This window comes from Protopterus annectens, chromosome 4.part0, assembly GCF_019279795.1.
Source record: "Protopterus annectens isolate FY-2018-M chromosome 4.part0, PAN1.0, whole genome shotgun sequence".
Classification (NCBI taxonomy): domain Eukaryota; kingdom Metazoa; phylum Chordata; order Ceratodontiformes; family Protopteridae; genus Protopterus; species Protopterus annectens.
In genome coordinates this window covers 1,433,648,061-1,433,674,147 of record NC_056733.1, presented here as the reverse complement: position 1 = coordinate 1,433,674,147, position 26,087 = coordinate 1,433,648,061, and the positions used below count along the sequence as shown (strand labels likewise).

At 43.3% G+C, this 26,087-nt stretch overlaps 1 protein-coding gene across 1 annotated transcript in view; it reads right to left on the bottom strand.

The window, feature by feature from the left end:
• HSPA4 (heat shock protein family A (Hsp70) member 4) overlaps positions 1-26,087 on the bottom strand; it is a 2,799,623-nt gene that overhangs the window by 217,885 nt on the left and 2,555,651 nt on the right. Inside the window, 1 exon segment of the mRNA XM_044069267.1 lies at positions 5,438-5,557. Coding sequence (XP_043925202.1) covers positions 5,438-5,557 — 120 coding nt within the window.

Here is a 26,087-nt window from a genome sequence, read left to right as displayed (position 1 = left end):
TCAGATTTTCTGAAAGCCTTAGTTTTATCCAAGTAGTAACGAAGTTGCCTGTGAATGTCCAAGGAATGCAGGAGTCTTTCTCCTTTGTTCTGTGGATTTGGGAAGAACGTGGGTAAGTGGATGGTTTGATTTAAAGCCACACTGGAAACCACCTTAGGCATGAAGGAAGGATTGGTTCGTAGAGAAACTCTGTCTTGATGGAAAATGAAGAAAGGTTCCACTGCCATTAGTGCCTGCAGCTCAGACTCTTCTAGCCGAAGTTATTGCTAGCAGCAGGGCAGTCTTCCATGACAGAAACTGTAGATCTGCAGAGAAAGCTGGTTCAAAGGGAGGTAGCGTAAGTTTTTCCAGAACAAAATTGAGGTCCCATGTTGGTGTAGGTGCTCTCCTGGGGGGGTCTAATGTTTTTGTCCCCTCTGAGGAACTGCCTTAGAAGTGGATGTGAAAATAAGGGTGGATCCGTGTTGTAGTGGGATGAAATAGCTGATGCATGGATTTTAATGGAAGAAAAAGAAAGTCCTTTGTGTAACATCTCAGTTAAATACTGGAGAATCTGAGGCATGTGAGGCTGAAGTGTGTTTTGGCCTTTAGCTTGGTTCCAGGCGCAAAATCTTTTCCATTTGTCCAAGTAGGCCTTCCTGGTGCTGGGCCTCCTAGCTTCCAGAATAACATCCATAACTGCTTGGGAAAGAGGAGCTGGCTGGATGCTTAGTTGATTTGCCATGCAGCCAGATTTAAGGTTGAGCTGGCTGTGTATAATCCGATTGTTTTGCTGTGTGAGCAAATGGGCAATTTGTGGCAAAATCCAAGGTGGGCCCTGGGCCATATTCCTTAATAGTGGGTACCAGTGCTGGTGTGGCCAGTTTGGGGCTATGAGCATCAGTTGTGGTCTCTCCTTTCTGACTTTCAGAAGCACCTTTGTGAGGAGAGGCAATCGAGGGAAGGCATATACTGTCAGGTTTTTCCAACTGAATGAGAGTGCGTCCAATTTCCAAGCTTGATGGTGAAGTGTCCTTGTACAAAATTTTGTTAGCTGATAGTTTTGGGGGCTGGCAAACAGGTCTATGTCTGGAAGGCCCCATTTTTGAATTATCATTGCAAACACTTGTGGATCCAGTTTCCACTCGTGGGGATCCATGATGTTTCTGCTAAGGTCGTCTGCCAATGTGTTCTTTTTTCCTGGCAGGAATTGAGCTTGTAACTGAACTTGGTAAGCCAGTGCTGTGTTCCACAAGGTCATTGCTTGCCTGCATAGAGGGTAGGAGTGTGTACCCCCTTGTTTATGTACCACATTACTGTGGTGTTGCCCGTCCTTATTGTAAGTTGTCCTGGATGTAATAGGTTCTTGAAGGCTGTCAGAGCATTCTGTACAGCTAGCATCTCTTTTTGATTAATGTGCAGAATTCTTTGATCTGCAGTCCATACGCCTTGAACGCACTGTCCTGCCATGTGTGCCCCCCAGGCATAGTCCGTTGCATCTGTTGCCATAGTTTGCCTGGCTGGGGGCAAGGTGAAAGGCTGACCCTTTTTGAGGTGACATGCCTGTGACCACCATAGAAACTCCTGTTGTATGCAAGGAATGAGTGATATTGTGTCCAAGCTGTGGCTGTGTTGAGACCATACGCTTTTTAGGTACCACTGTAATTTCCTCATATGCAGATTTGCAAATGGTATTAGTAGTATGCAAGATGCCATGAAGCCCAAGGTCTGCAGAAATTTCCTTGCAGGGAGTTGGGTCTTTGCTGCCATTGTTTTGAAATATTGAGTCAGTTGTAGTTTGTCTGGCGTCAGATAAGCCTTCTGGGCCGTTGTATTCAAGCTGGCACCCAGGAATGTCATATTTTGTGAGGGTGCTAGTTTTGATTTCTTTTCGTTTACTGTGTACCCCAGGCAACTTGGAAGATGTTTTACAAAAGCCAGATGTTGTAAGAGGATGTCCTTGCTTTCTGCTTGGATGAGGCAGTCGTCCAGGTATGGGTATATTTGAATTCCTCTTTGTCTGCAGTATGCAATTACTGGTGCCAGGCATTTCGTGAAGACCATGGGCACAGTAGATAAGCCAAAGGGCAGTGCAGAGAATTAGTAATGGGTTGAACCTGCAATGAAACGGAGGTATCTTCTGCAACTTTGTCTGATAGGGACATGCAGGTATGCCTCCTTGAGGTCCAACGTTACTAGCCATGCTTTCTTGCCCAACATGGGAAGCTGCTGTTGTAGTGTTAGTATCTTGAATTTGGGTACTTGTAAGAAGATGTTTAGAATTGAAAGGTCCAGAATTGGTCTCCAGGCATTGTCCTTTCTGGGGACTAGAAAGACTCTTGAGTAAAATGCTTGGCCTTGCTCTCGAGTAGGTACCAGTTGAATGGCTCTCATGTCCATGAGAGCTGTAATTCGTTTTTGTGCCTCTGCCCATTGATTTTGTGGCAGGTTTGGCATTCCTCTTTTCATTGGCAAGGTGTGGAAATGGAATCTGTATCCTCGTGAAATGTCTAGGACCCATTTGTTCTTTGTGACAATGTGCCAGTTGTCTGAAAAAAGTGCGAGTTTTCCTCCCAAGGGAGCTGCCAAGAGAGTGTTGCCTGGGCAGATGAGGTGCAAGTCACTGAGTTTGCCTTCTGGTAGTTTGGGACCTGTCTTCTCCTCCCTTCTGTGTTGCAGTGCCCCATTGTCAAGGTTTGTATTGGGCTTGTGGTTGTCCTCTGCGTCTTGGACGTCTGTATTTACCCCTCTGTGGTCTGTCAGTAGCTGGAAAGGACCAATTTTTTGTTGGCCAATTTCTGCTGAAGCGAGGGGGCTGTACATGTAGAAAATCTTTGACTGTCTGCATAGATTTTGCCTTATTCTCCATTTTCTTTAAGACTTCTTCTGCTTTAACTCCAAATAGAACATCCTGCTGTAAGGGAGCATCTAGAAGCTTTGCTTTAACATGATCAGGCAGAGTTTGTTCCTTTAACCAAGCATGTCTATGTATAACAGATCCAGTGACAGCTGCTCTGCAGGAAGCCTCCAAAGAATCAAACCCACATTGTAAAGTATGTTTGCCCACCTATTCAGTTGCATGCAACAGATCCTGCATTTCTTTCAATTCAGACTGTTGAGGGAGAGTGCTAATTTTTTGTTTTAACTGAGACATTAGAAATTGCTGACATTTTAGCATGTGAAATTGGCAATTTAGTGCTCTCATAGCTAGAGTGGCTGAGGTGTAACCCCCCCCCCCCCCCCGTCTAGTGCTCTGGAGTCCCTTTCAGAGGGTACAGGATTTTTTGCCATAGAAGCCTTAGCCCCTTTGGGACCCTGGGAGATGGTCTCTGGATCAGCAACAGGGCTTTTATAAAGGAATTTGTGGCAATCTGGCACTCTATAGTATCTGTCTGGTTTGGCTGGAGCAGGAGGCAGAGAATCTCAGTTCAAACTAGATTCTAAGTAAACATCATCCACAATGTCTAAAACTGGGGGGATGGCAAGTGGTCTGTGCTGGGGGAGTAAAAGAAACTCTCTGAGCCTCTTCGAGTCAGAGTAGTCCTGACCGTCCCAGTGAAAATGTTCCCTCATAGTGTGAAAGTTTCCCCAAAGGAGTAGTCTTCAGGAGGAGAAGCTGAGGAAATAGAATCTTCAGCATCAGAATTTTCATAAGGGGAGGAGGAGTAATCTTGGTCCTCAGAGGAGCCTGAGGAAATAGACACTTGATCAGAGGAGGCATAATCTTCCTCTTGTCTAGGCCTTTTGTCGGGTGAGGGTTGGGTACCCCTGATTAAAGAGATCAAATCTTCAGCCATTTTAAGCACCTGTTTCTTAGGCATGGGGCCATGAACTGGAGACTGAAGTGCAGTCTTTTTAGGTTTAATAGGAGTCTTAAGCTTAGGATACGTTTTTATGGTGAGCGTCGTCTGTCTGAAGATGCCTTCAGAAACCGAAGGTGTTTCTGCAGCACCAACATCTCCTTTCTGCATTGTCGTCGGTAGGGGCTAAACAAAATGGCTGCGTCGGCCTAGCACTTTCTGCCAAAGGCTCCGAAGCGGTCTCGGGTTCCAAATCTGCGGTAGTCAGGGGCTGCGTCGGAGCCTCACTGAAGACCAGTGAACCGGAGACCGGTCCAGCCGAGGCCTCGGAGTCTGGCTTGGGTCTAAGGCTGCCATGGCATTGTGTAGTTAAATTTTCTACCAAAGTAGTGTCGTGCGAAATCAAGGCATCTTTTTATAGCATGCTTATTAAACCTAGCACAAAAACGACAACCAGTGACGTCGTGGTCTGGGCCTAGGCAAGGTATGCCATAAGAATGAAAATCCTTATGAGGTATTTGCTTCCCACAAGAAATACAATTGTTAACTTTTTCTGACATCGGTCTGAGGCAAGAAAAGTTTCCCCAATGGGATACTTAGCTTTATTGAAGACTTTGGATCTGAAATTCGACTTCGAAAATCTCAGGAGTCAGCCGACCGGAACTTGCGAACTGCTTCTGCTACCGCGCGGCAAGAAAGACTGAAAAAAATGGCGTCTGATGCATTATATATACCCCTGGCGCACTGACGTCAGGGAAGAAGCGACAGCAACCGACACCGGACCGAGACTTTGGAATTCTGGCCGACTGCGGGACCGCCTGACGACAGGATAACCCAAGTGTAATGACTGCAGCAAGGTAACACGAACATCTGGGTTGTGCTAGAGGAAAAATGTATGCACATATTTTAACTTTTCATTCATATTCATACTGTACAATTTTATTATGTTTTACACCATTTTAGGATATCTGTGAACTGCATATCTTGTACCAAACACATCCATGGCCTCCGCATATACACAGTGCTGTGCACTGTTTCCATTTAGCTGACTGTATTGCCGCTCCAAATCCTGTGGTATGCTTCATTGACGGACTATCAGAGAAATTTATCACACTACTGAATTTCTGACATTTGGTGGCATAGCAAAGTTACTTAAATTTGTCATAAGAGCAGTCAGCTGAACAAAGTAAACACCACAGTGTGATGCAGAAGACCACTTTCCAGCCTGCCAGCACTGAAGTATTTAATACCACTAAGTATTCATATCTATTTGGGTAACTGGGATGCACAAACAAGTTAAAAGTGTTCAACCTGGTATTTTTTTACAAAACTATCTTTTTTTGGCTTCCGTGGTGCATTTAAATTGCAGTGAACATTTTTCTCAGGTAGTCTTTCACAAATCTTACTTCCTTTTTTTTCTGAAAATGTTACATTTCCCTGCGCATCACTGTGACGTTGTCCCAAATGATGCATACTCAGTATGTCTGTCACACACAACAGCTGTAAGCAAATATTAGCTGGCAATTAAATACACCTTTTACTATGCACCACTCTGCTCACAAATTTTACTTTTCTATTACCCAAAATAATAATCTAAACACCTGTAAAGAAAAACAATCCGTTCACACATTAAGTGGACATAGAAAGGATACGAGTACCTTGTTACTGAATGCATCCAATATTTTCATATACTGCTGAATCTGTTTTCCTAGGTCCTCAAAGGCTTTTGGTCTTCCTTCAGATTCTTGGAATCTGAGCTGAATGGGTTGGCCAACAGCCTAAAATTGAAAAAAAGTAAACTAATTTAACTACAAGCGCAAATTAAAAATTTAACTATAAATGCAATCCCTCCCACTGTTTTGTCAGTCTATTCAGGTCTTAGCAACTGGTGCTTTCACACAAAGTACAGTTGTGTACACTTACCATAAATGTAGATGTTAGAGTGTATTCACTGTTGCAGTCATTACATTCGGTAATCTGCTGGCAGGTTGCCCTCAGTCGGCCCGATTAACAAAGTCTTGGGTCCTGCATCGGTTGCTGTCCCTTCTTCCATTACGTCAGGTTGTCAGGGGTATAAAACATGCAGCCGATGCCATTACATCAGTTTTTCTTGCCCCAGATGTCAGGTGCCCCCCAAATGGGGAGCAAAATACACACACACACATATATATATATATATATATATATATATATATATATATATATATATATATATATATATATATATATATGTGTATGTAGAAAATAAAAAACAAAACACGTCTCTAAACAAAAGCAAATACACCAAAAAGGCTTTTGAAGATAGTAACAGAAATGAGAGCTACAGCTAGAGAAACACAGGGGGCTGGAGGGAGGGTAACCAGGACTGCAACACTGAATACACTCGAACATCTACACTTATGGTAAGTGTACACAACTGTACTATGTTCTTCGTGTTTCACTGTTGCAGTCATTACATTTGGGTAGAATCCCAAAGCTATGGTAGGGAGGATGGATTTATACAGCATTAGGAGCAGCTATAAGGCCCTGCAGGACAGCAGTGGCAAAGCCTGATCTGGATTTAAAGAAGAGGGATAAATGGTAATGTTTGGTGAACGTATGTACTGAGCTCCAGGTGGCAGCTTCTAGAATGTCTCTGGTTGGACCCCTCTGAGAAAGGCTGCAGAAGTAGATGCAGCCCTGTTGGAATGAGATCTGATCCCCTTGGGGAAAAGTTTACCATGGTGCATATAGCAGAAATGAATACAATGGCTTATCCACTTGGAAATAGTCTGCTTTGAAACAGCCTTTCCCTCTGCCCCTGCAGCAAATGCCACCAGTAATTGTTCCGATTTTCTTAAAGATTTTGTCCTGTTTAAGTAGAATCTTAGTTGTCTGTGTACATCCAATGAATGCAGAATCCGTTCACCTTTGTTCTGTGGATTTGGGAAGAAAGTTGGCAGATGAATGGTCTGATTAAGGGCCACACTAGATATCACTTTAGGCATAAAGGATGGATTGGTCCCGAGAGCCACCCTGTCAGGGTAAAACACAATGAAAGGCTCCACTGCCATAAGAGCCTGTAGTTCTGAAATCCTTCTAGCTGAAGTGACTGCTAAGAGAAAAGCTGTTTTCCAAGAGAGAAATTTTAGGTCCGCAGTAGCAGCTGGCTCAAAAGGAGGTAGACTGAGTTTTTCCAAAACAAAACTGAGGTCCCATGCAGGAGTTGGTGCTCTCCTGGGAGGTCTTACATTTTTGGCTCCTCTGATGTACTGCTTCAGCAGAGTATGAGAAAAGAGGGGAGGCTCTGTGTTGTAATGAGCTGAAATGGCAGAGGCATGGATTTTTATGGAAGAAAAAGATAGGCCCTTGTGAAGCAACTCTGTTAAGTACTGCAGAATCTGAGGAATATTGGGTATTGTTGTGCTTATTCCTCGTGCTTGGTTCCAGGCACAGAAACTTTTCCATTTGTCAGCATAAGACTTTCTAGTACTAGGTCTTCTAGCCTCCAAAATGACATCCATCATGGGTTTGCTGAGAGATGTAACTGGTGAAATGAGTTGATCAGCCATGCTGCAATATTCAAAGTTTGAAGCTGAGTGTGCAGAATTTGATAGTTCTGCTGAGACAGTAGGTGAGGTGTCTGAGGCAGGTACCAAGTAGGAAGGTGCGACATATTGCGCAGGAGCGGGTACCAGTGTTGGCAAGGCCAGTCTGGAGCAATCAGAATAATTTTTCATTTTTCCTGTCTGACTTTTAGTAAGACCTTGGAGAGCAGAGACAGAGGGGGAAAAGCATAGACTGATAGGTTTTTCTAGCTGAAGGATAGAGCATCCACTTTCCAAGCTTTTCTGTGAAGAATTCTTGTGCAGAATTTGTCCGACTGACAGTTTCGGGGTGAGGCAAAGAGATCCATGTCTGGGCTCCCCCATTTGTGTGTCAAGATGCTGAAGATTTGTGGATCCAGTTTCCATTCATGTGGGTCCATAACATTTCTGCTTAGTTCGTCTGCCAGAGTATTTTGCTTTCCTGGCAGGAATTGAGCTTGTTGATATATTTGATAAGTCAAGGCTGTGTTCCACAATGCCATGGCTAGTCTGCAAAGGCAGTAGGAATGTGTACTCCCCCTGCTTGTTTATGTACCACATGACTGTGGTGTTGTGTGTCTATCAGTAGTTGTCCTGGATGAAGATAGTCCTTGACGGCTGTCAGAGCATTCTGTAGAGCTACAGCATCTCTTTCTGATTTATATGTAGGTGCATTTGATTTGGGCTCCATTGGCCCTGAATGCATCTTTCTGCCAGATGCCCCCCCCCCCAGCATAGTCTGATGCGTCTGTAGTCAAGGTTTGGGCGGCAGGGGGTGGAATGAATGACATTCCCTTGTTTTGGTGGCAGGCCTCTGCCCACCATAGGAATTCTAGTTGCAGGCAAGGAATTATAGGAATCATTGTTTCCAGGCTGTGACAATGTTGACTCCATAAGCTTTTTAGGTACCATTGAAGTTTCTTCATATGCAGAGTCTTGCACATGGAATTAGAAGAATGCAAGAGGCCATGAACCCCAAGGCCTGCAGAATTTGTCTTGCAGATAGCTGGGTTTTTGTGGCCATCTGCTTGAAGTAAGTCATCAATTGAATTTGTTTTTCTGGCGTAAGGTAAGTCATCTGGTCAGTTGTATTCAAGCTTGCACCCAGGAATGTAATTATTTGAGAGGGTACCAGTTGTGATTTCTTTTCTTTCATGGTGTACCCTAGACAAGTTAGAAACCTTTTTACAAACGCCAGATGTTTTAGAAGTGTGTCCTTGCTTTCTGCCTGAATTAGACAATCGTCCAGGTATGGATACATTTGAATATTTCTTTGCCTGCAAAATGCAATTACTGGTGCCAGGCACTTTGTGAAGACCCTAGGCGCAGTAGATAAGCCAAAGGGCAGTGCAGAGAATTGGTAATGCAAATAGCCTGCTTTGAAGTGGAGGTATCTTCTGCAAGATTCCCTGACTGGGATATGCAGGTAAGCCTCTTTTAAGTCGAGTTACCAACCAGGCATCCTTGCCTAGCATAGGTAGTAACTGTTGAAGAGTCAGCATCTTGAATTTTGGAATGTCCACAAATGTATTTTGAATGGATAAGTCCAAAATTGGATGCCATGATTTCTCTTTTCTGGGTACCAGGAAAAGTCTTGAATAAAAACCTTGTCCCTTTTCCTTTTCTGATACTGGTTGAATAGCTCCCATATTCATGAGAGGCAACCCTGTTTCTGGGCCTCTGCCAACTGATTTGGAGGCAGGTCCATCCGTTTGGGACTGGCAACGTGTGGAAATTAAATCTATACCCCTGGGGTACTATATTTAAAACCCATTGTCCTGGGTAATCAAGTTGCCAGTTTTTGTGCATGAAGTGCCAGTTTTCCCCCCACAGGTGCGGCCAAAAGATAAGTGCTTGGCGATTGCAGTGGAAAGTCATTGAGACTGTTTACCATAGGGAGGTGCCTTGTTGCTTCCAGATTTGGAGGTGGAGGCACCCCATTATTTTGCTCTAAATGTTCCTTGCGACTGAAACCTGGAGCCTTTGGAATGTCTGGGTTTGACCTGAGCAGCTCTAGTGGGTACTGGAAAGGACCAGTTCTTAAGTAGGCCAGTGCCTACTAAACCTGGGTGGCTGCACTTGTAGAAAATCATTCACAGTTTGCATAGATTTAGCTTTTTCTTCCATCATTTTCAAAACTTCTTCAGCCTTATTACCAAATAGACTGTCCTGTTGTAAAGGAGCATCCAACAATTTTGCTTTAACATGGTCAGGCAGACTTTGCTCCTTGAGCCAAGCATGCCTTCTTATCACAGATCCAGTTACAGCAGCCCTGCAAGAGGCCTGCAAGGAATCAAAACCACATTGCAAAGTATGTTTTCCAACTTGCTCAGCTGAATGCAATAAATCCTTCAACTCTCTTTTCCACACAGTCAGAAATTATCATTTTCTGTTTTAGTAAACCCATGACATGCTGTTGATATTTAAGCATATGAAATTGACAGTTTAAAGCTCTGACTGCCAAGGTTGCAGACGTGTAAACCTTCTTATCCCATCTATCCAGTGCCCTAGAATCTCTATCAGAAGAGGTAGGATTTTTAGCAGTAGAGGCTTTAACGCCCTTGGGACCCTGAGAAATGGTTTCAGGGTCAGCAGTAGGGTTTTTAAAAAGGAATTTGTGGGAGTCAGGAACCCTGTAGTATATGTCTGGCTTACTAGAAGCCGGAGGCAGGGAATCAGGAGTCATACTGGATTCTGAGAAAACATCAACAATGTCTAGAACAGGAGGTATAGCCAAAGGCCTATGCTGAGGAAGAAGAAAATCCCCAAGTTTCTTTTCAGATTCTGAGAAATCCTGACTCTCCCAGTGAAAGTGTCCCCTTAAGGTATGCAAAGTTTCTCCAAAAGAAAAATCCTCAGGAGGAGAAGTAGAAGGGATGGAATCTTCTGCATCAGAGTCCTCATAAGTGGGAAATAGATAACTCCTGATCAGAAGAGGAATCAGAAGAAATATAAACCTGATCTGAAGATTCATACTCAGTGCCTTGTCTAGGCCTCTTAGCAGAAGGGGGATAGGTACCCCTGATCAAGGTAATTAAGTCCTCAGCCATTTTGATTATTTGTTTTTTTAGGCATTGGGTCCTGTACACGTGACCCAAGCGTCGTTTATTTTTTTTTAGACATAGAAGTAGTTTTTGGCCTTAGTTTTGAAGATGGTGTCCATTTAATACACAGACCTTTAGGCCTGAAAACACCCTCAGAAGCCGGTGCCTGCTCAGCAGCTCCAGACCCATCTAAGGTAGAGACATCCGCGGGTTCAATACTTAAAGTATCTCGCAGCATACCGGACACAGAATGGGTCTCAGTAGAGGCCTGCAAAAGCGTCTCTGAGTACCGGCAAACGGCTTAGAAGCTTTGTTGGTTTTGGACCTCGATGGTCTGTCTATGTTTTTCTTTGCGTTTTTTTAGGTATTATAGTAGTCTGACTGCTAACCAACGACATTTCTGGATAGTTAAATCTTGAGCCAAAATATTAAGAGGCAAAAATATACTGATGTTTAATAGTGCATTGATTAAATTTAGCACAAAACCGACAGCAAGGCACGTTGTGGTCAGGGCCTAGGTAAGGAATACAGTACAAATGAAAATCCTTATGAGGTATTTGCTTCCCACAAGTAATACAATTATTAACTTTTACTGACATCAGTAAGGAGCAAGAAAAAGTTTCCCCAATGGGGTACTTAGCTTTTAGTAGAAGACTTCGCTTCTGAAACTCGAAAACGAAAATTTCAGGAGTCGGCCGACCGGCACTTACAAACTGCTTCTGCTTCGGGCACCGCGTGGCAAGAAAGACTGATGTAATGGCATTGGTTGCATGTTTTATACCCCTGATGACCTGACGTCATGGAAGAAAGGACAGCAACCGACGCAGGACCAAAGACTTTGTTAATCAGGCCGAATGAGGGCAACCTGCCAGCAGATTACCTAAATGTAACGGACAGCAACAGTGAAAAACGAAGAACATCTGACAAACAGCAGGGCACTTCCTTTTACATTTATAATCACACCTCAAACAATTTGTGAGGGTTTTCTTGTGCTCTTCTGGCTTGCTTTATTCTCCCTTTTTGGCCTAATATACATTTGCTTTGCTTTCACATTTTTTTAAAAAGTTCTACCTTAACTGGTTCAAAAGCTACCTCTGTAACAGAGCATGCTGTTAAAAGGCAAAACTCCATTTCCCCTCACCTTCACAATCCCACAGGTGTATCCAAGGCTCAATTTTAGGACCGTTACTGTTTAACATTTTTATTAACAATCTCCACCAAGCTATCCAGCAGGGCTTCCTAGTCCACTAAGCAGACGGCTCCACTAACAGTCTACTCTGCTAACTCTAACGTACTAAACCAAATCACCCAAGCTGCATTTTCCACTGCAGAAACCTAGCTTCACAAAAATTACATTTTGCTAAATCCTAAGAAAACAAACTTCTGATCTTTACTCCAAAGAGAAATTCACCCATTAATAAAGCTGACTTCAAATATTCTCTCAACCCCACCAAAACTGAGTTAGTAACCCACACTAAACTATTATGAGTAATTATTGATGAAAACCTCAAATTCAATCTTCATATTCAAAACAATATAAGACCCACAAAAAATGGGGCTCCTCTACAGACATAAGTTCTTCTCCCTCCCGTCTAAACAAGCATTAGCACAATCACACCTTCTGCCTTCGCTAACTTATGGTGCTCTTTTATAACTAACCTGCAGTCTTCCCTGAAGGCTAAATTAGAAACATGCTATAATAAGATTGCTAAATTTCCAGCAAATAGTTGTCATTCCACTCATCATTGTATAGTCCTAAAAACCATTACAATGGCTTGAACTCCCCCCCACTACCTACTCCTCCAGCTTACAACCACTCAACTTGATATAGAAGCCTCATGACTGTCCTGCACTCAGCTCCCTATTCAACCTTTACAACCCAGCTTGGCCTCTATGGTCTCAACACAAATATCTTCTCCAAATACACAAAGCCAAACTACCTACAGGGCAATTATTCTCCTGAACAATTTCCAAAATATGGAATAACTTTCCAGCATCTATCTGCATATAACAAAGACCTACCATCTTCAAAAGTGCAGTGCACAATCATTTCTTTTCTAAGTGGACATGTAACTGTTTAATTCCTAACTCAGCTATTACTTAAACTTAATCTACTATTTACACCGTGAATCTGTCTATATCCAGCTTTTCCTCATAATTCCTTTTTATCTTAAATCCCCAAAAAACTTCTACCAAACACCCCCTCCTGATATTCACTTACCTCCTTGCTCCTTTTCCCCATCTTTCCCTTCACTTTACTAATCTTCTTTCTCTCCTATCTTCTTGCTGTCCTTTAACTTTGATTCTTCTCTCTCGTACTCCCACTTGTTTCCCCTTCATTTATTTCCTTACACCTATACCATTATAATCTTATACCTATATGCCTCTCTCACCAACTTACACTCAAATTCTTCTACTGCTTGATCTAAACATCGCCCCAAATTATATACTTTTTTCTTTATATATAATTGTTTAATTTAAACTACTGCATTATGCACTGTACTATTTCCAAGATATTGTTGTGCCTCTGCACGGTCTACTTTTCTGTTTATAGATTTGTTGTATTCAATTTTTTGTCAATTTGGAAACTTTTTTTTTGCAATTTTATGCATTATTTTTTTTTACACTGGAGCTTTTCTCCCCTGGCCTCCACTGAAAATCGGTTAAGCTTGGCCCAGTGGAATTTTCCGGTAAACAAATGTCAATAAATACCTTTTTCCACAACTCTTAATTGAGAAGACGTGATTTACTTGCTATGCATACCTTACTTGATGTTAAATTAGCTTTTAATAATAATCAACTCCTTATTTGATGATTCTGAATGTCAAACAATTATCTTTTTCTTATGAATTAACTGAAACACAGTCTCTGCCTCATTTCTTTAGCAAAGCAATACAAGAATCACTACCTGCCTGATAAATTTGCTTTCCTAAGCTCAAAGCAACTCTCAGATGTTTGTCTCATCACTGCTACAAAGTTTCTACCTCTTGAGACTCCGTAATATTGCATGTCTTAATTGCTACACATGTAATGCGTAAAAAACATATACACACTACCCTACTAGTCAGGAAAGTCTAAATTCACAATCCAGACTCTCTGATTTTCTATTAAACTACCTTGAAAAAGACATAAATTTTCAAGGCTGCTGTTCTACCATGTCTTAATGAAATAAATTGCCCACACTTCAAGCAACTTAAACATAATAAAATGGACAAAAAATCAACTGTTGCCAATCTACTTCAGTTTACTTTTCAGACTGTGGAATAATGTTAAAATCCTGAAGTGTAGCTAGCCCTTCTGCCACCCAAGGCCATTCTTGGCACCCCCCAAACTACTAGATGAGGTCCAAACAACAAACAAAAATTAAAAGTGATGTACTTACTATAACTTGGTATGTGTTTTCCATTCATTCTTCCTTGTGACTGGATTACGGATCAGACTTTCGGATCAGACTCTGCCTCATTTTTACAGACTTAAATTCAAGCTTCAAGCTCCTCCCACTACTTCAAAATGCTCCACACTGTACTCAACCTCCTTGGACCAAGTTTGCTGCTGACATTTTCTTATAGGCTAAAGATGCTTAAGAGATAAGAAAAGGGAAATCAGAGGCTTCAACAAATGCAGTGTTCCTACAAAAAAAAAAAAAAAAAATCCATAGATCCTCTAGGAAACCCTAGTTTGGGGGATGGCAGGGAGGGAAGGTGAGGAAGAATGAATGAACACAGATACCAAGTTATGGTATGTACATTAACTTCTAAATCTGATGTCCTTTTCATTCTTCCTCACAACTGGGTCAGAGTCCCCAGCTACCTAACTCTCAGGTGGCCTCAAGGAAGGATATGCAGGAGCACTGTCGAACCAAAGGAAGCTCTGCTTCTGGAGACAATGTCCATTCGTAATGTGTCACAAATGTATGAGATTTTGACCAAGTGGCTGCTGCACAAATATCTAGAGGAAAAAGCAGCTGAAGCAGCCATACATCTTGTAGAATGTGCTTTTGGGGGGCAATGCAATTTCAGGCCAAATTTGGAATAAATGAAAGATATACAGTCTGCAATCCATTTAGCTAGTGTAACTTTGGATACTGCTAGGCACAGCCGGTTAGGGGAAAAGGACACAAACAACTGATCAGATTTTCTACACCTCTTTGTTCTGTGAAGATAAAAATGTAACTGCCTGTGATCATCAAGATGATGCAGCAAGTATTCGCCATTACGGGTGAAATTTGGAAAGACGACTGGCAGCTATATCAACTGATTAATGTTGGATTTTGTTGCTACTTTGGGCATGAAAAATTAGTACAAAGGGAAACCCGACCTTTGTAAAAAAATTTATATACGGTGGGGCTTGGAAGAAAGGGCCTGAATCTCAGATCCTTTTAGCTGATGTAATGGTCACCAACAAGACAGTTTTCCAAGAAAGGTACTTCACCGTTAGTCACTAGCTGGTTCAAATGGCTTTTGAATGAAACCTTGGAGTACAACGGTGAGATCCAAGGGGGAGATGGATCTTTAATCGAACATCTAAGGAGGAAAACTTCCTTCATAAATGCTTTGCATAACCTAGACATGAAGGGGGGGCAGAACAATCTCTAGCATAAAAATTGTATATGGCTGCCAGTTGAAGCTTGACTGTGGAAAAACTAGCCCCTGCCTTGAAAACGGAAGAAAAAGAAGGATGGTTGAAACTGAAGACGAGAAAGGACCAATATTCTCTTTAGAGGCCCAAATGTCAAACCTTTAACTTTTGCTTTTGTATACCTTCTTAGCTGAAGCTTTGAAAAGCAAAAACTTTAGTATGAACAGGGAAAAAGAGCCTAGACCTTTGAATAATTAGAGTTGGATAAACCAAGCGGTCAGTTTGAGGGTGGCTAGATTCTGAAGTAGGGCTTCCAACAGTGAGAAAGATCCTGTCTGGGTTCCAAGGTGACCCATACCTGATGAGGCCCAGTAGAGGGTAATGAGGATTACTGAGATTTTCAACCTTTTTATTTTCTGTAGAAACTTCGGGAACAGAGGTAACCAGGGATAAGCATAAAGGAGATCGGAGGGCCAACTGTGAAAAAGAGCATCCCTCAGAGGCTCCTCTGGAGGGGGATCAGAGCAAAGTACCTGCTGCACTTGTTCTGTGGGGACACAAAGATCGCAGGTTGAATAGCCCCATCAGCTGAAAATCAGATTCACTACTGATGCATTAAAGGACCACTCATGTGGGGTCAAAAGGGACCTGCTGCATTTATCTGCCAAAACTGTGGACTTCCCCAGTATATGACCCAAGATGTAGACAGGACTGTCCCGAAAGCCTCCAAAAAGAAACTCTTCAGAAGAGAAATTTTGGGCTGACCAACCACCTCTGTTCTAAGTATTTTTAGTACGTCGCCAAAGGAGACGTCTTTCTGTGGTGATCGTTGAGAACCTCTTCCTCAAAGTTTGTGTCCTTGGTGAGAGACTCCAGAGAGGAGTCCATGTGCCTCCTTTTGCATGCCTTATTGCAAGGGACCTCCTCCATGGGATGATCAGGGGAGGCCTTGGAAGAAGAGGGGTTCCCTCTACGGGCACATCTTCGAGGCTCATTGATCAGGTTGACCCTGAAAAGGCAAGACATACCAAGAAGTAAGATCCAGTGAGGGAAAACTGGGAGGATTGCAGATCTGAAAGGTCCGGTCTCTGTGACAAGAGAAGACCCTTTCCACTACCTGGAAGGCCGGCAGACATGGATACACCTTCTCCAACCCCACTCAGAGTGTCAAAGTGCTAAGGGGAAGAGACAGCTCCAAAAAGGATGCAGCCAAATCCATACCCCCGGATCAGACTGTGACATTACAGATCCAAGGCCCACTTCAATCCAAGGAGCTGAGAGCACAGCCAGTCAGTGTAACCATCTGAGTCAAGGAAACCAATCTCCTCAGAGCTGAGGCCAACTCTCATGGATAGCAGATACCCAAGAGAGTTGGTCTTGGAGCTCAGGCCAACTCTCTCGAGTATCTGCTATCCTGGGGCTCTGCAGCTGGAGGTTGGATCGGAGGAGATCTGGCTTGAGACACCAGAGCACTCACAGATCAGGGACTGGACAGAGTAGGTAAAAAGTACAGTTGTGTACACTTACCATAAATGTAGATGTTAGAGTGTATTCACTGTTGCAGCCATTTTATTTGGGTTATCTGCTTGCAGGTAGTCCTCAGCCGGCCAGATTATCAAAGTCTTGGGTCCTGCGTCGGTTGCTGTCCTTCCATGAGATCAGGTAGTCAGGGGTATAAAGCATGCAGCAGACACCAATACATCACTTTTTCTTGCCCCAGATGTCAGGTACCCCCCATAATGAGAAGCAATTATATACAAGGTTACACCTCCAATTATAAGCAAATACACAAGAAAGCTTAAATACAGCAAAGAAGACGACAGGTATACCAAACAGAAGTCGGAGGGCTGGAGGGAGGGTAACCAGGACTGCAACAGTGAATACACTCGAACATCTACATTTATGGCAAGTGTACACAACTGTACTATGTTCTTCGTGTTTCACTGTTGCAGTCAATACATTTGGGTAGATTCCCAAAGCTAAGGAAGGGAGGAGGCAATTAGACAGCATTCCATACAGCCTACCTCGATCTGGCAAAGGCCTTCGATACAATACCCCACTCGGGTATCATTGAAAAACTCATCAGCTTAAATGTTAACCCATACATCACAAGATGGGTTGCAAACTGGCTGAGTGACAGAACCCACAGGGTCAGAGTTGCTGGCGCCATGTCAGACTCAAAGCCTGTCACAAGTGGTGTACCACAGGGCTCAGTCCTGGGCCCACTCTTGTTTGGCATCTACTTTTCCGAAGTACAAGCAAACACAGGAGGGTTATGGCTGACAAAGTTTGCAGATGACTGCAAACTGGCCATAGTAGAAAACACATCTGACACAGATATCCTTCAGAAGGGTCTCACAGAAACGGATAACTGGTGCCAGAGCCATGGCCTAAAGTTAAATGCCAAAAATGCATAGTCATACCCTTGGAAAAACAAGGTTACCCCTAGCTACCAAATAGGTGGCAATCCACTGAGCATAGAAGAAGTTATCAGGGACCTGGGGACCCAGGTTGATAGTAGTCTGTCATTCGACACCCATGTAGCTAAAGTAGTTAGGAAGACCTTCTACATTGCCCACCTTATCATGAAGGATTCTCATCTAGATCAACGGAGGTCATAGTCTCCCTTTACTCATCACTCATCAGACCAATGATTGAGTACAATGCCCCATTCGGAATGTATCTGACCCGACACTGGCAGCAGCTGGAGAGGCCACAAAGTTCCTCACCAAAAGGATAAAGGGTCTCAAACATCTGTCCTATGCTGCCCGACTGAAAGAACTCCAGCTCTATTCAGTCACCGCTTGCTCAGAGGTGACCTTTGCCTAACATACAAGGCCATGTCAAACCCAGATTTGATGAATATGCTTCACCTCAAAAATCTAGATCCATCAGAGCCACAAGGGCGGAGACTTAAACCTTGACATGGCTATTAATAGGACGCTGGAGGGATAGATTCATCACCCAAAGACTCCCTATGCTGTGGAATAAAATCCCGGTATATGTGAGGCAGAGCACCTCGCTGGCCTTGTTCAAGAGAAATCTTGACCAATGGATGGGAGATCGCAGATATACCCCAGGGATTACCTCAGTGTCACTGCTCAACAGAGGCACAGCAAAATAATGGGTATAGTTCCCCATACTAAAGGGGTGGCGTAAGCCACAAAACTATGGGCTAGGCTTGTAAATGCCCTCGGGCAGATAGCCTAGTATGAACCTATGAACCTATAAGCATTAGGACCAGCTATTAGGCCCTCCAAGACCGCAGCGGCAAAACCAGCTCTGGATTTAGAGAAAATAGGCAAGTGGTAATGCTTGGTGAAGGTATGAACAGAACTCCAGGTAGCAACTTCTAGGATGTCCCTGGTAGGAACACCTCTGAGAAAGGCTGTTGAAGTAGATACAGCCTTGGTGGAATGTGATCTTATCCCCTGTGGGGTAGGTTTTCCATGGTCTTATAGCAGAAATGAATGCAATGGCCCATCCATTTAGAAATGGTTTGCTTTGAAATGGCCTTCCCCTCTGCCCCTGTAGCAAAGGCCACTAGCAGCTGTTTTTCAGAGAGGCTTAATCCTGTCCAAATAAAATCAAAGTTGTCTGTGCACATCCAAAGAGTGCAGTATTCGTTCTCCTTTGTTCTGTGGATTAGAAAAGAAGGTTGGCAAATGAACGGACTGATTAAGGGCCACACTGGATACCACATTGGGCATAAAGGAAGGATTGGTCCTGAGGGACACTGTCTGCATGGAAGATGATGAAGGGCTCCACTGCCATGAGGGCCTGTAATTCAGACACTCTTCTTGCTGAAGTGATAGCTACAAGGAAGGCTGTTTTCCAAGAAAGGAATTTCAACTCTGCAGTTGCAGCTGGTTCAAAGGGAGGTAGAGTGAGCTATTCCAATTGCTTCAGCAGTGGGTGAGAGAAGAGGGGTGACTCTATTATAATGTGCTGAAATGGCAGAGGCATGAATTTTAACAGAAGAGAAGGAAATGCCCTTGTGAAGCATCTCTGTTAAGCATTGAAGTATATGCGGTAAACTGGGCACTGTTGTGCCCATCCCCTGAGTTTGGCTCCAGGAACAGAATTTTTTCCACTTTTCAGCATACGATTTTCTAGTACTAGGCATCCTTGGCTCCAGAATGACATACTGAGGGATGGTAATGGAGAGCTCAGGTAATTAGCCAGGCTGCAAGGTTCAGGATTTGAAGCTGGGGGTGCAGAATCTGGCCCTCCTGCTAGGACAGCAAGGAAGGGGTCTGAGGCAGGTGCCATGGTTCCAGCAGTGACACTGCGCAAGAGGGGGTACCAGTGTTGGCATGGCCAGTCTGGTACAATGAGTATTGTCCTTGGTTTGTTCTGTTTGATCTTTAATAGAACTTTGGAGAGGCAGAGGGGGAAAAGCATAACTTGAGAGGTTTTCCCAGGTGAAGGACAGGGCATCCACTTTCCAAGCTTCTCTGTCGGGAGTCCTTGTGCAGAATTTGTCCAATTGGTAGCTCTGAGGGGAGGCAAACAGGTCTATCTCTGGGCTCCCCAATTTGTTTCTCAACATGTTGTATACCTTTGGTTCCAGTTTCCACTCGTGTGGGTCCATGAAATTTCTGCTTAGGTCTGCCAGTGAGTTGAGCTTGCCTGGTAGGATTTGAGCCTGTAGGTGCACTTCGTAGCTTAATGCTGTGCTCCACAGAGCCGTGGCTAGTCTGCAGAGGGGGTATGAGTGGGTTACCCCCTGCTTATGTACCACATAACAGTGGTGTTTGTCTGTCTTTACCAATAATTGTCCTGGAAGGATGTGGTCCTTGAAGGCTGTCAGAGCACTCTGTACAGCTAACATTTCTTTGTGACTGATATGCAGGTGCATTTGACTTGGGTACCATTTGCCCTGAATGCACTGCCCTGCTACGTGAGCCCCCTCCCATGCGTAGCCTGATGCATCTGTTAGGGTTTGGGTGGCAGGGGTAGAGTGAATGGCAGGCCCCTGTTGAGGCAGCAGGCCTCTGCCTACCAAAGGAATTCTGTCTTTATACAAGGGATGATAGGAATCACCGATTCCAGGTCCTGAGAATGTAGACACCATAGGCTTTTTAGACACCATTGTAGTTTCCTTTTATGCAGTCCTGCATATGGAATTAGTAGGATGCAAGAGGCCATGAACCCCAGAGCTTACAGTATTTTTCCTGCAGTTAAACTGGGTCTTTGTGGCCAGTAATTTGAAGTAGGCTGTCAGATAAACTTGTTTTTCTGGCGTGAGGTAGACCATCTGGGAAGTTGTGTTCCAGCTTGCTCCCAGGAATACAATTTGTTGTCAGGGTACTAGATGAGATTTCTTTTCGCTTATGGTATACCCCAGTAAGGTTAGCAGTTTCTTTACAAATGCCAGATGATTTAATAGTATGTCCTGGCTTTCTGCCTGAATTGGACAATCGTCCAGGTATGGGTATAACTGAATATTTCTTTGCCTGCAAAATGCAATGACTGGAGTTAGGCATTTTGTGAATACCCTGGGTGCAGCAGACATGCCAAAGGGCAGTGCAGAGAACTGATAGTGCATGTAGCCTGCTCTGAAGCGTAGGTATTTTCTGCAAGAATCCCTTTATTGGGATGTGCAGGTATTTTTGCCCAGCATGGGAAACAGCTGATTAAGAGTTAGCATTTTGAATTTTGGAATCAACAAAAAGGTGTTTAGGACAGATAGGTCCAGAATAGGACGCCAGGAGTCGTCTTTTCTGAGTACCAGGAAAAGTCAGGAGTAAAAACCTTGTCCCCATTCTTCTGCTGGGACAGGTTGAATAGCCCTGATACTTAGAGAAAATACAGTTGTGTACACTTACCATAAATGTAGATGTTCGAGTGTATTCACTGTTGCAGTCATTACATTTGGGTAATCTGCTGACAGGTTGCCCTCAGTCAGCCCGAATTCCAAAGTCTTGGGTCCTGCATCGGTTGCCGTCTTCTCTTCCATGACGTCAGGGGTATAAAACATGCAGCAGACGCCATTATCTTCAGTTTTTCTTGCCCACCCAAAAGGTACCAATACTCTGAATATATATATATATATATCTATATATATATATATATATATATATATATATATATATATATATATATATATATATATATATATATATATACATATATATATACATACATATATATATATACATACATATATATATATACATACATATATATATACATATATATATATATATATACATATATATATATATACATATATATATACATATATATATATGTATATATATATATATATATATATATATATATATATATATATATATATATATATATATATACACACACACACACACACACATACATACATGGATGCAGCAATATAAACTTTACCTTCATCTACAAGCAAATTCACCACATAGGTTGTAGAAGATAGAGAAGGAAAGTTAAACTGCAGAATGACAGGGGGATGGCGGGAGGGTACCCTGGACTGCAACAGTGAATACACTCGAACATCTATATTTATGGCAAGTGTACACAACTGTACTATGCTCTTCGTGTTTCACTGTTGCAGTCATTACATTTGGGTAGAATCCCAATGCTATGGTTGGGAGGTTGGAGCTAAACAGCATTAGGTGAGGCTATAAGGCCCTGCAGCACTGCAGTGGCAAAGCCTGCACTGGACTTGAGTAGAGAGTCAAATGGCAATGCTTTGTAAAGGTCTCAACAGAACTCCAAGTAGCAGCCTCTAGAATGTCCTTGGTTGGTACTCCTCTGAGAAAGGCTGCTGAAGTAGCTGCAGCCCTGGTGGAGTGAGACCTAATGCCCTTGGGCACAGGTTTGGCATGGTGTAAGTAGCAGAAACGGATGCAGTGGCTTATCCACTTTGAAATTGTCTGCTTTGAAATAGCTTTTCCTTCTGATCCTGCAGCATATGACACTAGTAATTGCTCGGTTTTTCTTAGAGCTTTAGTCCTGCTCAAGTAGAATCTTAGCTGTCTGTGTACGTCCAAGGAATGCAGAATCCTCTCCCCTTTGTTCTGCGGATTTGGATAAAAAGTTGGCAGATGAATTGTTTGGTTAAGAGCCACATTGGAAACTACCTTAGGCATAAAAGTAGGATTTGTCCTCGGACATCCTGCCCGGGTAAAATATGATAAAAGGCTCTACAGCCATGAGGGCCTGTAGCTGAAACTCTTCTTGCTGAACTAATTGCTAGTAGCAGAGCTGTCTTCCATGATAAGAACTTTAAATCAGCGGTAGCAGCTGGTTCAAATGGAGGCAGGCTGAGCTTTTCCAACACATAATTGAGGTCCCAGGCAGGTAATGGTGATCTTCTAAGAGGCCTTAAAATTTTGGCTCCTCTAAGATGCTGCTTTAGTAAAGGATGAGAAAAGATTGGTGGCTCTGTATTGTAATGAGCCGAAATGGCAGAGGCATGGACTTTGATTGATGAGAAAGATAGGCCTTTGTCCAGCATTCTCAGTTAAGTATTGTAATATCTGAGGAATATGCGGTTCGGCTGTATCAGTTCCTTTTGCTCGATTCCAAGCACAGAATCTCTTCCATTTGTCAGCATAAGGTTTTCTAGTACTAGGCCTTCTGGCTTCCAAGATGACATCCATCACATCTTTACTGAGAGGTGTCGTCTGTATGATTACAGGATTAGCCATGCTGCCAGGTTCAGAGTTTGTAGTTGATTATGCAGGATCCGACTGTTTTGCTGGGACAGTAGTTGTGGTTTTTGAGGCAAGAGGCAAGGTCCAAGCTGGGTATTGAGACAAGTTCCTTAGGACTGGGTACCAGTATTGGCGGGGCCAGTCCGGGGCAATTAATATCATCTTTGGCTTCTCTTGTCTGACTTTTAGGAGGACCTTGGGTAGAAGAGGCAGAGGAGGAAAGGCGCAAACTGATAGGTTTTTCCAACTGAAGGATAGGGCGTCCACTTTCCATGCTTGCCTGTGATAAGTCCTTGTGCAGAATCTTTTCAACTGATAATTTTGAGGAGAGGCAAATAAGTCTATGTCTGGGCTCCCCCATTTATCTGCTATCATGCTGAAGACTTGTGGATGTAGTTTCACTCGTGAGGATCCATAAGGTTTCAGCTTAAATCGTCTGCCAGAGTGTTTTGTTTTCCTGGCAGGAATTGAGCTTGAAGATTTATTTGGTAGGTCAAAGCTGTGTCCCACAGTGCCATGGCTAATCTGCAAAGGGGGTATGAGTGTGTGCCCCCTTGCTTGTTTATATAACACATGACTGTGGTGGTGTCCGTATTTATCAGTAGTTGTCCTGGATGAAGTAAGTCCTTGAAGGCTGTTAGGGCATTTTGGACAGCTAGCATCTCTTTCTGGTCGATATGTAGATGCATTTGATTTGGTGCCCATATGCCCTGAATGCATCTTCCTGCCATGTGGGCCCCCCAGGTATAATCTGATGAGTCTGTTAAGGTATGGCTGGCAGGGGGTAGAGTGAAGGGACATCCCATGTTTTGGTGACAGGCCTTTGTCGACCATAGAAACTCCTGTTGCAGGCAGGGGATGAGAGAAATCATTGTTTCCAGACTGTGTGAATGTTGACTCCATAAACTTTTTAGGTACCATTGAAGTTTCCTCATATGCAGTGCTGCATATGGAATTAGTAGGATGCAGGATGCCATGAAGCCCAGAGCCTGCAGAATTTGTCTTGCAGAAAATTGGGTTTTTGTTGCCATTAGTTTGAAGTAAGTAGTCAGTTGCCTTTGTTTGTCTGGAGTGAGGTAAGCCATCTGGGCAGTTGTATTCAAGCTTGCACCCAGGAATGTTATATTTTGAGAGGGTACTAGTTGTGATTTCTTTTTGTTTACCCTAGGCATGTTAGAAGCCTTTTCACAAATGCCAGGTGTCGTAGAAGAGTGTTCTTGTTCTCTGCTTGAATGAGACAGTCGTCCAAGGATATATGTGAATACTTCTTTGTCTGCAAAATGCAATTACTGGTGCCAGGCACTTTGTAAAGACCCTTTGGCCAGTAGATAAGCCAAAGGGCAGTGCCGAGAATTGGTAATGCATTAAGCTAGCCTTGAATCTGAGGTATCTTCTGCACAACTGTCTTACTGGGAACATGCAGGTATGCCTCTTTTAGGTCTAAAGTCACTAGCTAAGCATTCTTGCCCAGCATGGGTAGAAGCTGTTGCAAGGTGAGCATTTTGAATTCTGGAATGTCCAGGTATGTGTTCAGAATCGATAAATCCAGTATTGGCCTCCAGGCCTTGTCCTTTCTGGGTACCAAGAACAGTCGAGTAAAAACCTTGCCCTTTTTCCTGTTCTGGTACTGTCTGAATGGCCCCCATATCCATGAGGGATGTAACCTGTTTGTGCCTCTGCCCATTGTTTTTTATAGCAGATTTGGCCAACCATTTGTCATTGGCAGAGTGTGGAAATGGAATTTGTATCCCTGTGATACGATGTTTAGTACCCACTTGTCCTGGGTTAACTGCCAATTTTGAGCAAAACGTGCTAATTTTCCCCCTATGGGTGCTGCCAAAAGATAAGTGCTTTGTATAGGCAGAGGGAAGTCATTGGGATTGCTTTCTGTAGGTTTGCGCTTTATCTCCCAGATTTGGAGGTGGATGTGCCCCATTACTTTGACCTGTACGAGTCTTGAGCCTGGTACCCTTACGGGGTCTGGATTTGCCCATTTGAGCTCTGCCTGACACAGAAAAGGACCAATTTTTTCTAGGCCAGTGTCTACTGAATCTAGGTGGCTGCACTTGTAAGAAATCTTTAACAGTTTGCATAGACTTAGCTTTGTCTTCCATTTTCTTTAAAACCTCTTCTGCCTTGCTACCAAACAGAGAATTATGCTGTAAAGGTGCATCTTGCAATTTAGCTTTAACATGATCAGGCAAATTTTGTTCCTTTAACCGGGTATGCCTCCTAATCACAGATCCAGTAACTGCGGCCCTGCAGGAAGCCTCTAAAGAATCAAAACCACAATGCAAAGTATGCTTTCCAACTTGTTCAACTGCATGCAATAATTCCTGCAATTCCTTAATTTCTGCACATTCTGAAATCAACATCATTTTCTGTTTCAGCAATCCAATAACATGTTGTTGGTACTTAAGCATATGAAATTGACAATTTAAGGCCCTGATTGCCAAGGTTGCAGATGTATAAACCTTTTTTCCCCATCTGTCCAGTGACCTTGAATCTCTGTCTGAGGGGGTAGGTTTTTTTGCTGTTAAGGCCTTTGGTCCCTATGAAATAGTTTCCAGATCAGCAGCAGGGTTTCTAAATAAAAATGTATGAGAGTCAGGGACCCTGTAATACCGGTCAGGCTTACTGGGAGCCGGAGGATAAGGAGTCAGGGGTCAGGCTGGACTCCGAAAACACAATCTACAATGTCTAAAACAGGGGGAATGGCTAAAGGCTTGTGCTGAGGGAGAAGGAAATCCCTGAGCCTCTTTTTTGATTTTGAGAAGTCTTGACTCTCCCAGTGAAAATGCTCCCTCAAAGTATGCAAGGTTTCTCCAAATGAATAATCCTCAGGAAGAGATGCAGATGGAATAGACTCCTCAGCATCAGAATACTCATAGGGAGGTAAAGATAATTCCTGATCAAAAGAGGAAGAAGAAGAAATAGAAACATGATCTGAAGATTGTCTTGCCTAGCCCTCTTATCTGGAGGGGGATGGTTACCCTTGATCAAGGTAATAAGGTCTTCAGCCATTTTGATAATCTGTTTGCTAGGCATAGAAGCCTGTGCACATGGCTCAGGCATCGTTTTTTAGTTTTAGAAGGTCCTTAGGTTTTGCAGCTTTCGGTATGATATAAAAATGTTGAGGTCAGAATACACCCTCAGAAGCCGGTGCCTGCTCAGCGGCTCCGGACCCATCCGAGGGAGATATATCCATCGGTCCAATACCTTGAGTATCTTGCGGCATGCCGGACTCCATATGGGTGTCGGTAGACGCCTGCGACTCTAAGGTAGCGGGTATCAAGGGCTGCACAAAAGCACCTCTCTGAGTACTGGCGAACCGGCGACTGGCTTCGGAGAAGTGTCGTCTGTTTTGGATCTCGACTGCCTTTCTCTGTCCTTTTCTTTGCGTTTTTTATGTACTCTGGTAGTCGGATTGCTATCTGACATTTCTGGGTACTTGGATGCAAAGAT